Source organism: Oryzias latipes, chromosome 5, assembly GCF_053564925.1.
Source record: "Oryzias latipes strain Hd-rR chromosome 5, Olatipes_Hd-rR_3.1".
Classification (NCBI taxonomy): domain Eukaryota; kingdom Metazoa; phylum Chordata; class Actinopteri; order Beloniformes; family Adrianichthyidae; genus Oryzias; species Oryzias latipes.
The window spans coordinates 17,960,182-17,972,240 of record NC_136241.1 but is presented as its reverse complement, the minus strand read 5'-3'; the positions used below and the strand labels follow the sequence as shown (position 1 = coordinate 17,972,240).

The 12,059-nt window shown below is 38.8% G+C and overlaps 1 protein-coding gene and 3 non-coding genes across 5 annotated transcripts in view; 3 read left to right on the top strand and 1 right to left on the bottom strand.

The window, feature by feature from the left end:
* Nucleotides 1-12,059, top strand: part of stimate (STIM activating enhancer) — a 39,136-nt gene that overhangs the window by 26,568 nt on the left and 509 nt on the right. Inside the window, exons 8-9 of one of the 2 annotated variants that reach the window (XM_023954984.2) lie at nucleotides 4,322-4,429; nucleotides 11,311-11,434. In XM_023954984.2, coding sequence (XP_023810752.1) covers nucleotides 4,322-4,429; nucleotides 11,311-11,434 — 232 coding nt within the window. Of the gene's footprint in view, nucleotides 1-4,321; nucleotides 4,430-11,071; nucleotides 11,240-11,310; nucleotides 11,435-12,059 lie in introns of those variants that run through there. The other variant, XM_004068845.4, reaches the window with a different exon arrangement.
* trnar-acg (transfer RNA arginine (anticodon ACG)) lies at nucleotides 126-198 on the top strand. Its single transcript has one exon. It is a non-coding gene; the product is annotated as a tRNA-Arg (tRNA).
* trnar-acg (transfer RNA arginine (anticodon ACG)) lies at nucleotides 553-625 on the top strand. The gene has a single exon. It is a non-coding gene; the product is annotated as a tRNA-Arg (tRNA).
* On the bottom strand, nucleotides 11,702-11,773 carry trnae-cuc (transfer RNA glutamic acid (anticodon CUC)). Its single transcript has one exon. It is a non-coding gene; the product is annotated as a tRNA-Glu (tRNA).

Genomic DNA, 12,059 nt, shown 5'->3' with positions numbered 1-12,059 from the left:
TGTCTCATGCACACACGACAAGCCCCCCTTCTTCCCCACAAACCTCACAGGAGTGAGGTTTGTGGGGAAACACACCCCCACTTTTGATTTGGTACTTATTTTACATGCGACTTCACAGCAGCACAGGGCCAGTGGCGCAATGGATAACGCGTCTGACTACGGATCAGAAGATTCTAGGTTCGACTCCTGGCTGGCTCGTACTTTTCTTTATTTCTTTGTTAAAGGCTGTTTTTTGTTTAACTTTGAATGTATACATCCTTCTTATAAGTCATTATTTTTTATTTTAGGGTAATTGGAGATCAATTAACTGGAGTAAACTAAATTCTTGTGTACACTGTACTGTTTCAGCATTTAAAGGTATTTGTTTGTGCCTCTGAGATATATCTTAACATTTTAACTGGGTTCATATAATTTCCTGCGAGCATTCTTATCTTACAATGTTTCAGTATGTGCAGAGTGGTTAAAGAAAGCCGTGTTGGGGAAGAGAATGTGGGGGGATGGGCAGGATGTCGCTCAGTGTTGTAATTGCTGCATTCCGGGGAAGGATCTTGTGGGCCAGTGGCGCAATGGATAACGCGTCTGACTACGGATCAGAAGATTCTAGGTTCGACTCCTGGCTGGCTCGACTTTTGTTTTTGTTGACTGATCCTTCATTGGTTAAGCTGAATGTTCTCTTCTGTGCATTATTGCTAATCAAATATCACCAGTATTATGTTTTAAAGTTGAATTGTAAAACTTGTATGTGGCTCATGAGAGATAATGTCCGTCACTGGCAAACAACAGCAATAAAGCTACACTTATTTGGCATATAAAGTTTTTGGTTATGCAGTGTTAAAAATCCTAACCCTGCAGGAAAGAAGTGAACCTATGCAGCAATTAATCATACAGATGATAAAAACAATTTAGAAATTTTCATAATTAACTATTTCTGCTTGTAAAGATAACTTGAATGCAAGTGGCTGGTATGCCCCTACGCAACACCACCCATCTCGCTTACCGACTATACGCGCCGCTGACGCCCTTGCCGCCCACCTCTGATCAAGGCTAGTCCAAGCTGCATGTGACAAATTGATGTAAAATCCACATTTTTCAAAATGGCAGCTTCTCTGTTGGTTTTATCTCTAAACCAACCATTTTAGGTGGTTTTTTTTTTGGCCGTGGGTCAAGAACAGATTGACGTGAGTTTAAGAATCGGAAAAATATAACTTTTGGATGTCCTTAGCAATGGAGGGTTTTTTGCTAACCGCGGCCGCATTCCTCATATGTTCGTATCCAATGTTATATCAATTTGTTCAGTTATAGCCATGGATGCATGCATTACATTTTCACAGTATTCCGTTAACAGAGGTTGACATAGCCCAGAAATTTGCACTGGCCTACAGGGCGAAAGTTACTGGCCCTGCCTGAAAGTTACTGGCCCGACACTGCGCATAGCGCGACCCGCCGCCGCCGCTGGCGGCACCCAGCGGTGGACGCCACTTTAGGGGGGTCCGGGGGCATGCCCCCCCGGAAAATCTTAATATGGTGCCATTTGGTGCATTCTGTTGATATCTAGCACTTATTTATACACTTTTCAATTACTGAAAACACACCATATCAAACTTAAAGCTGCCTTAGTCTGTTTCAGATTTTTTGAAGAGAGCACTGCAGTGTAGTAGGTAACACTAGTTAAGAAGTTTTCATGCTGCTTATAATCACTGCTATTTCACATTTGTTCGTAATCAATAGTTAAGAAGTTTTATTTACTTTTTTGCTCTGACTGCCTTGAGGTTCTGCTTTTTGTTTCTGTTGCAAAGTTACATTTACTTTTTATATCCTTAATTACTGTTGTGTTGTTCAAATTTGCAGAGTTACTTGTTTAAATTTGCAAAGTTACATATACTTTTTAGTTACTTGAGTTACGGCTTCAATAAACACTCCACTTGTCCGGAGTGGTCTTCTGCCAGGAACTTAACGTGCCGCGGGGCAGAAAGCGACTTTCTGATGACAGAGAGTTTGCGCTCAGTGTTTTTAAACACTTTTTATTTATTTTGTTATCTTTTCTGGCCCGCGATCTACACTCATGTCCTTGAAGATCGACCGGTCGATCGCGATCGACGTAATGAGCACCCCTGATCTACACGTTTTCGCAAAAGATACTTTATTGAAAAAGGTGAAAATATATAAATATAAATATTAACTGTTAAATATTTTAGTGGCCCGAGTGGACAAGTGAAAAATAAAGTCTTGTGGTCCATACTGCTCGAGCGAGCTGGACCGGGCCTGCGGACAAATGGCTATGTCGAGCCCTGGTTAACAAATATCTGAGTAATAAGATGCCACTTTTGCTAACTTGCCACGGGCACGCCATTTAAAATCTACAACTTCTAATTGCAACATTTTTTCCAAAGCAGCTTGCCATAAATGCCCGCAAAGTTTCAAGACAACTGATGAAAAATTGTAAAAATTTGGTCATGGAGAAAAATTTGGTATTAAAGGAGCTTTTTATTGAAAATTCAAGATGAAATTAGCTAGATGTCAGATTTTGGCACAAAACGGCCACCAAACCTTTGATCATGTGGCCATTCCATAGGGATTTCAAAACTCCCTTTGGATATCTCCAACAAGGATAAATTGGTTTCGTCAGTCGTTTAAAAAAAGAAATTCCTAATACAATTCCTCAGACAATCTTATCATATGTTATATTGTTTTTATCAGCTTGAGCCAGGGAATGGCATATACAGTGATCCCTTGCTGATGAAAAATTGTAAAAATTTGGTCATGGAGAAAAATTTGGTATGAAAGGAGCTTTTTATTGAAAATTCAAGATGAAATTAGCTAGATGTCAGATTTTGGCACAAAACGGCCACCAAACCTTTGATCATGTGGCCATTCCATAGGGATTTCAAAACTCCCTTTGGATATCTCCAACAAGGATAAATTGGTTTCGTCAGTCGTTTAAAAAAAGAAATTCCTAATACAATTCCTCAGACAATCTTATCATATGTTATATTGTTTTTATCAGCTTGAGCCAGGGAATGGCATATACAGTGATCACAGTGATCCCTTGCTATAACGCGCTTTACTTTTCACAGTTTCGCTACTTCACGGATTTGCATCGTGCATTTTGTTCTGAATTCTGATTGGCTAAAAAGTCACTCCACTTCTTTTTCTACCTGTGCGTCAGTAACATTGCAGTACACGTACGTAAATCAGCTTGCCAAATTTACAACACGTATTTGCAAATCAGCTTGCAATTTCGAGATTCTCTAAAACCAATAGAAAAAAGAGCGACAACTGCCCATCATTGTGTTCTTCTCCCGATCAAACACACCTGCACTGCGGGCTTCAAAAGAAGAAAACACTGCAGAGCGGAGTCAGGATGCAGCGGCTCAGTCTGAAGAGCAGTAAAATACACTTGAGTCACTATTTGTCCGACTGTACTTCGTATGTTTTTTTATAATCATTTAAAAAATGTTCCAGTTTAATGCAATTACTTGGGTTGCTTTTATGTTACTGGTCCAGCCCACTTGGGATCAGACGCCTTGAATGTGGCCCCTGAACCAAAATGAGTTTTACACCCCTGCCGTAGGTCATTTGGCCATCCCATAATAATGGGATCCCCTAATTCCATAATAATGGTATGGCCAAACTTCCTTTGGGTATCCCAGACACGTGTGTTTTGGTTTCGTCACTGTATTTTGAATCCTTTTTTTTGGTTCCATTCATTTTTTTTGGATAGATTCGCCTGCTGAGATGTCTTCGTGTTGGGGGTGGTTGGGTGTGTCGTTCACTTTCCGATTATTCATTTTCACCGGGTTCCAGGTGTATGCACATTTTGGTAACTTTTCGTGCATGCAGAAGTTTTTGCGATTAGGACCAACTATGTTTTTCTATGTGTTTTTGTGCAAAAAAGGGACTGATCATGTCTTTTTGGACTTATTTCTTTACTTTGAGGTTTTGTGAACCTTTTTGAGTTTTTGTCTGTTGTTGCGAAAACAATATGGTCCTTGCAGTCAGTGATTGCTGCTAGGAGCCATAAAATTCAGACTTGCCTTTTTTTTTTAAATCGAATTATTTATTATTTTTATGTTTTACTATTGAAGCAAAGTCCCCATGAGACTCTGCCAGTGTTCAACCATGACTATGTGTCCTGAAATAGAAGGAAACTCAGACTCACTGCAAAGATTGAAAGGAATCCTCTTGGAGTAATTTAGATGGAGTGATTCTTTACAACCTTCTAATAAAAGATTACATCATGAATAATGTACTATAATGACAAAATACAGTCACTCTTTTCATATTCAGTGTCTAAAAGTCCTACCCTGATTTCATTTTGCAGATCCTTTTCTCAGCAGATGATGAAATGGATGAGTCAGACGAAGATGATGTCCGTCGACTCACTGGCATGAAGACATTGAAGAAGAAAAAGCTTCGCATGGGGATCCCAGTCTGAGTACATGCCTTGTTTTGCAGCTATGTAAGGTTTTCTCTGGTAGCTCATCACCTCCAGGTCCGCAGACATTCCCTGTACTTCCATGCAGCGAGAGATCAGCCTCTGTTCCTGTCTTTCAGACGTTTTTACTGTACTTATATTCTTTTTCTAAAGGTTTCTGCACTGACCGCAGAAAACACTGACTATATCTAAGCCATGTCTGAACAAGGTCATTAAAGTGTCATTTTGTACCTTATGATATTTGGATTCCTGCTGCATGGCAAAAATGGCTCCTATATCAAGTCAATTGGATGAGTCAACTTTGGCCAAATATCATAGTAAACTGTCTAGTGTGTTGATTATATTTGCTTCAAAAACATTGTAGGAGTTCCTGTATTCCTGGCATAAATAATCTAAGCTTTGTCTGATCTTTTATGGAGGTGTCCCACCATGTGACATGTGTACAAGAGGGCAGGTGCACATTTACACCTCCTCCTCTCCATTTCTAGAGAAGTGTTTTATCAATGTCTGAACACTGCAGCACAGTTACATTCTTTACTACTGTATATTTCCTATGTAATGTTACTTTTGACAAAGGAAGCACATTCCTTTTTGCAGCAGCCTTCCATTTGTGTCTTCTAACAAACCTTACATGTCATTTCTAAAACTGGGACTGCAAAGGTCATGCTGCTACATAAGATCCATGCAACAGCAAGATGGAGATGCATCAGTGGTTAAAACAGGACCATAGAATGATGCTACTAGATTTATTTGTCCACTTAACTGGTGTTTGTAGATAAGGAACTGCAGTTTGTTTGTTTGAGGCTGTTTGACTCATTTGTTTCGGCTGTAATAATGTTTTTGTCTTCTTATGTTTTTATTCTTATTTTTTTGTTAATGTTTTTCTAAACCAAGAAGGTGACTATGCTCATCCCCAAAGCGTTCTTCATTCCTTCACTCCAATTGTGAGAGCTGATTGCACAACCCCAACTTGCATCTTTCTTTTCTTTTTATGTCGAAATCTACTTTGTTCACAAATTTTTTTCAATGTGTGTTGACATTACCAGCAGGTGTTTTGCAAGTTTGTTTTCTCTTTTTAGTTTTATATATATTTTTTGTGTCTTTTTTTTGTTGACAGTTTAATCTGAAATATTAAATCATCAGACACAAAGCAGCATTCAGCGGGTTCTGATGTAAAGAATGTGATAGACCTTTAAACTGTAAACGATGACTGTGGATCACACACCTGAGGGAAGAAGGCTTTGCGTGCCTGTGTACTGTTGTGTGTTTTTTTCGAGTGACTGCTAGTTCTGTTTAAACTAACGTTGGTAACAAACTGCAACCTCTGTGGTGCTGATCATGGTTTTACCATGTTTGCGCCGTATTGGGGATGAGAAAAGGAATTTGGAAAAAGGGGATTGCAGCACCTTCTAGTCTGCTGAAGCGGGACGAAGAGGATCTTAGATGTTCTGCAGTTTAACTGTTTAATGATTAACTTTAAGTTTAGGGGGTGGGGCATGATTAAAGTGTTTTTCAAATAAAATATTTTGAAAAAAGGGTTGCTGTAATCTATTTGTCAGTGCAATCGTTTAATTGCGTTAGGATACAACAGATTCATTTATACAACAGATTTATTTATCCAGTGAGACAAAATAATATTTAGTCAGCCACCAATTGTGCAAGTCATCCCACTTAAAAAGATGACAGAAGTCTGTAATTTTCATTATAGGTATACCTCAACTATTGGAGACAAATCTTTATTTTTTTTCATTTATTTGTAAATTGTAGTGGAAAATAAGTATTCGGTAAATAATGATTTAAACTCAGTAATTTGTTGTATACGCTTTGTTGTCAATGACAGCAATCAAGTATTTTCTGTAAGTCTTCATAAGGGTTTTACAAACTGTTGCTGGTATTTTGGCCCATTCCTCCATGCAGATCTCCTCTATAGCAGTGATGTTTTTGGTTTATCACTGGGCAACATGAACTTTCAACCCTCTCCAAAGATTTTCTATGGGGTTAAGATCTGAAGACTGGCTAACTGCTTCTTACAAAGCCACTCCTTCGTTACCCGGGCAGTGTTTTTGGGATTGTTGTCTTGCTGAATGACCCAGGCACGTTTCATCGTCAATGCCCTTGCTGATGGAAGGAGGTTTTCACTCAAAATCTGACGATACATGGTCCCATTCATTCTTTCCTTTACTTGGATCAGTCGTCTTTGGCCCTTTGCTGAAAAACAGCCACAGAACATGTTTCCACCCCCATGCTTTACAGTAGGTATGGTGTTCTTTGGATGCAACCCAGCACTCTTCTCCTCCAAACATGACGAGTAGAGTTCTTACCAAAATGTTCTATTTTGGTTTCATCTGACCATAGAACATTCTCCCAATCCTCTTCTGGATCATCCAAATACTCTTTAGCAAACTTTAGACAGGCCTGCACATTTAGCAGGGGGACACGTCTGGCATTGCAGAAATTGAGTCCCTGGTGGCGTAGTGTGTTACTGATGGCAGTCTTTGTTACTTTGGACCCAGCTCCCTGCATGTCATTCACTAGGTCTCCCCATGTGGTTCTGGGATTTTTGCTCACCGTTCTAGTTATCATTTTGAACCCATAAGGTGAGGTCTTATTGAGAGCCCTCGATTGAGGGACATTATCAATAATCTTGTCTGTCTTCCATTTCCTAATTATTATGGAAGTTTTTCTGTAGCATAATTAACAATAAAATTCAATACCAGAAATGCTTTTTCATTTTCAAAATGAAGCTGCATTTGTTATTTTGACAATGTAACTACATCAATTGACTCAAAAATAAAATTAAAAATCAATCCTTCAAAATGCTTTTTCATTTTCTACTTTAACATCGCACAGTCTGTAACGTAATTAAAGCGAAAATGCAAAGAGGGGATTGCACTTTCATTTTCATATCCACCCTGCAAAAAGTGTAGCATAATTCTATTCCAGTCAACATTTTCAGGAGGGAGAAGGGCCATGACATCAGTGCTCACATGGTGTGGCTAGATACTCCGCACGAGCAAAGCATGTCTCTGATCAGTGCATTTCTGTTGATCCATTTTCATTGTCAAATTAGATATTTCTGATTGAATTTTGCTTCACATTTATGGAGTCCCAAACTGTTCATAATTAAATACCTTGTGCAAAGACACAATTATCCAATAAGTCTCTCATAAATATATAAAAAGATCATGAAATTGTGAAAAACCTGCACATAGATTTTAAATTAGCCATTATATTATTAAAGATATTTCATTTTGCTTTAAAAAGCTGTCCATTATTTTAAAATATTAATTTTAATCATGTTGAATATTATTATAATTCTGTCTTTTTTCAGAAACTCAGATTTTTAAAATCAAAATTTTCCAAAGTAGCTTTGTTTTTATTTCATGTTTTTTTCAGCAGAATGAGTCCGTCTGTCAATCAGTAAAAGTGGGTGGGATCTAAACGCACATTGGCTGATCCCTGGAAATCGACTCATATTCCTAGATACCCACTCTGCGGTGTGCCAGTCAGAGAGATGACATACAGTGATCCCTTGATTATCGCGGGGGTTACGTTCCAAATAGAACCCGTGATAAGCAAAACCCGTGAAGTAGAAACCTTTATTTTTTTACAATTATTATACAATGAAATACACTATTATACATTGAAAAGAAAGAACAAACCATTTAACAGGCTAAATCAATTGTTTTTTAACAAAATAAAAGTACTTTAGAAACGTTTTTTCAACAAATAACTTCTGTAGTGTGCTGTCAAATGATAATTTCAATCATCGATAAGAACAGAAGGCTTTAAATTGCGGAGATAAGCCCCGCCCACCGCGACCCGAGTGGATTAAACGGAAGAAAATTTAAAATGATTATGAAAAAAATAAAAAAGTACAGTGGGACAGATGGTGACTCCGGTCTTCTTTTTCACTGCTCTTCATACTGAGCCGCTGCATCCTCTGCAGCGTTTTTTCCTTCTGAAGCCCGCGGTGCAGCTGCAGGTTTGTTTGTTCGGGAGAGGAACATAGTGATAGGCAGTTGTTGTCGCTCTTTTTTCTTCTTTGCTAAAGATCCTTATACACCGACATGCCACCATCGATTATGTTGGAGAACTGTAATGAACGGCTCATCAAAGGGTCCCATTCTTGAGCTACTCGCTGAGTGACTTTTTAGCCAATCAGAATGCAGAACACAATGCACAATCCAAATCCGTGAAGTAGCGAAACCGTGAAAAGTAAACCGTGATATAGCAAGGGATCACTGTATATCTGCGACATCTGCATGGCTTTGCTGACATTAGTGGATCAAATAGAGACAAACAATCTGCTGCAGAAGATGCAAACATCAACGACTCTGTTTTTCTAGTTTCAGAGTTTGTGTGGACCACAGAGGAGCTTTCTTTATGCCCCAGTCGTCCACATCTTGAAGTTCCCGTTGAAACACTCCAGACTCTCGTTCTCTGTGCAGGATTTCTAGATAGTGTCCCAGTTTTCCAGCCCAAAAGTCATCTGAAAATCATCAGACCCAACAAAAACCGACCGACCCTTCCATGACCGCGGACCATGGGGGGTTATAAATGAAAATGCAAAATGATTTTTTGCATTGCAAAATGCACAGGTTTTATCCGAAAATCCTCACGTTATTCTCTTAGACCTCTTCTCTGCTCTTTAGCTAACACAGCTCCGCTGTCTGTACTCACAGATCCAGTCTGTCGTCACATAAGGTTTCCCTTACAGGGGATCACTGTGGCGGCTCCCGGGAGGCGAGCTAGCGGTCAGACAGAGACCCGAAAGCAGCGCCAGCCTGCTCAGGACTCCTGAACCTTATGATATTTTTTTATTTTCATCGAGAGAATATTTATCAATCAGGTGCTCTGGTTTTATTTTTCCCTCTCGATTTAAATCGGGACAGCAAGCTTTCAAACTTGTTCAGAGAATGAGAGATGGAAAAACCATTGAAGTGGCCATCATCAAGGGAGCTGAAGCTGGGATGATCTCATGAACTCAAACATGGAAACAGGATTACCATGCAGAACTCTTCGAAATTACAACCTGATCTCTGAACATTGTCCGTGTCTACCATGCATTGTAAATGACATAAACACAGACACCGCTCTCCATGTAGCGACCAGGCTAAAAACATTAGCTAGTATCTCCTCCCCTTGGTGCGTTCACGGAGGTCCAGTACATACAAGATTAACGGCTCTCCAACAGCCTCCCAGCCTAACTCAGTCCGCTACTTTATTTTCATGAGAAAAAAATAAAAGCAGAACCGACCTAAAATCGCCCAGTCATTTTTACCCGCAAATTTTGAAATAAAACCGCCAGAATTTGGTAACATTGTTGATGTGGTGAGGTGCATACTCCCCCTAGTGTTGAGGGGTGTGCATTGCTCCGTCACGTTCGCTGAAGCGACTTCGATCGATGTAGTTAGGGTGCTACTGCTTATGTCTGAGTAAAGAAGTAGCCAATAACAAAAGTGTCTCAACCTTGTCAGGTTTGATTGACAGACAGAGTCATTCTGCTGAAAAAGCTCTTCAAGAAATAAATAAGTCATTCTGAAAAACAGCAACATGAAATAAAAACAAAGCTACTTTGGAAACTGTTGATTTTGAAATCCAAGGTTCTGAAAAAGCCATAAAATCATAATTGTATTCAACATGATTAAAAAAAAAATTTTAAATGCTGTTTTAAAATAATGGAGAGGTTAAGCAAAATTAAACATATTTGATAATATAGTGGCTTATTTAAAATCTGTGTGCAGGTTTTTCACAATTTCATGATCTTTTTATGTATTTATGAGATTTATTGGTTGATTGTATATTTGCATGAGGTCATATTTATTTATTTAATTATTAACAGTTTGGGACTCCATACACATTTACTAGAGAACTTTTTGAAAATGAAAAGTCAAATTCCATTGTACTTATCTTCTTTTTAAAAGGATTTGGTATTGACTTTTATTTTAAATTATGCTACAAAGAAACACTTCCTTACCTAATAGTTGCTTCCACAGTTGACATTGCCTTGGAGTAGAGCCTACCATCCTGAACAGTATAATAGTCCACCATGAGACAGACACACGTAAGAGACAAGTCAATCAGCATATAACACATGTTTTTGGACTGCAAGAAGCTGGAGGGACAAGGAGAACATGCTAACTCCACACGCAATGTACACAGTTGGGATTTGAATCCAGCTACTTGTATTGTGAGTTAGAGGTGTTTTCCACTACACCACTGTGTCTCCTGAACAGCATGCTGAAAGCTAAACTCAGTGCTACAAGTATGTATATATAAGATTTGGTTTCATGCATAAACGTCGTCTGTCATTCAGATCAGATTTTCAACTTTGCAATTTGAATGGAAGTGAGCCATTAGCCCTTCATAATTGTTTTGAGTTTGGTTTCAGATTCTCATGCTTTGTGTTTTAGCTCATGTTGCTGTAACTGGTTTCGACACCTTTAATAACCCTTCATTCCAAAAAATGAAGAAGTTAATTTTCTTCTAGGTGTAAAAGCCTCTGATGTTTCATGGAGGTACTACTGGGTGGACATTCTTCTTGCCTCGTAAAGTACTAAAATGAACTCGGCTCCAGAATTATCAGCTGTTGGCTTATTAGCTCATTGGAGACCCATTCCAGCTGTATCATCTGTCACGTCCGTTCTAAGAATACATTCTGACAACAGGCCTCAGTGAAACAGATGGTAGGGGTTCTCGACTATATATTATCCCAGGCTTGATTGAAACAAAGACACAAGAAAATAGCAACATAGAAGCAGAGTCTGTGGAAGAAATCTGCAAGTTAGCAATATGTCACAGGTAGGAGAATGTTATAATTTTACTAAACAGTACAAATTTGAGCAAACTTATGGCTAAATTCATATTTGTAGCCAGGTGAAATTAAAAAGAAGAAGCGCCCTCCGGTGAAAGAGGAAGACCTGAAAGGAGCTCGCAGCAAACTTGGCCTAAAGGGTGAAGTCAAGAGTAAGACCTATGAGGTCATGGTGGAGTGTGGTGAGTACAATCTATGAAAAACACAATTTTTGATATAGCAAGATAATTGGATAACATTATCTCTATCAGAAAGTCCCATGTTTGCTCTGTTCAGGCATGTTTGACCAAAAGTATTGTGCTAAAAAAATAACTGCCACACTGATGGCAGTTATTTATAAAAGTAAACCACAGAAATCATATACATTACAAAAAGAGAAACTAAGCAGAGTAGATGTGAATTTTAACGCTGGACCGCTGGAACGATCTTAAAAACAGTGAAAAAGCATGTTCCCTGACCGGGAATCGAACCCGGGCCGCGGCGGTGAGAGCGCCGAATCCTAACCACTAGACCACCAGGGAATGTTAGTGACGCTGGAAAGATTTTGTTTTTTGTACGTGTGCTTCCACGATTTGCGGATGCAGACAGGACTGTAAAATGTGCTAGATTGCTAAACTATTAGCTGACTTGAAAAACTTAAAAGAAAAATAATAATTTAGGTTGTATGCTCAAGTATCTTAAAATAATTTAAGAAAGCTAAAGTGAGCTTACCGTGCTAGTAGCATCGTCACTGCTGAAAGATTGATTTTTTTAAATCCTTCAATTCTGATGTTCTTTTCCAAGTCAAATATAAGGAATGGGTTTTTG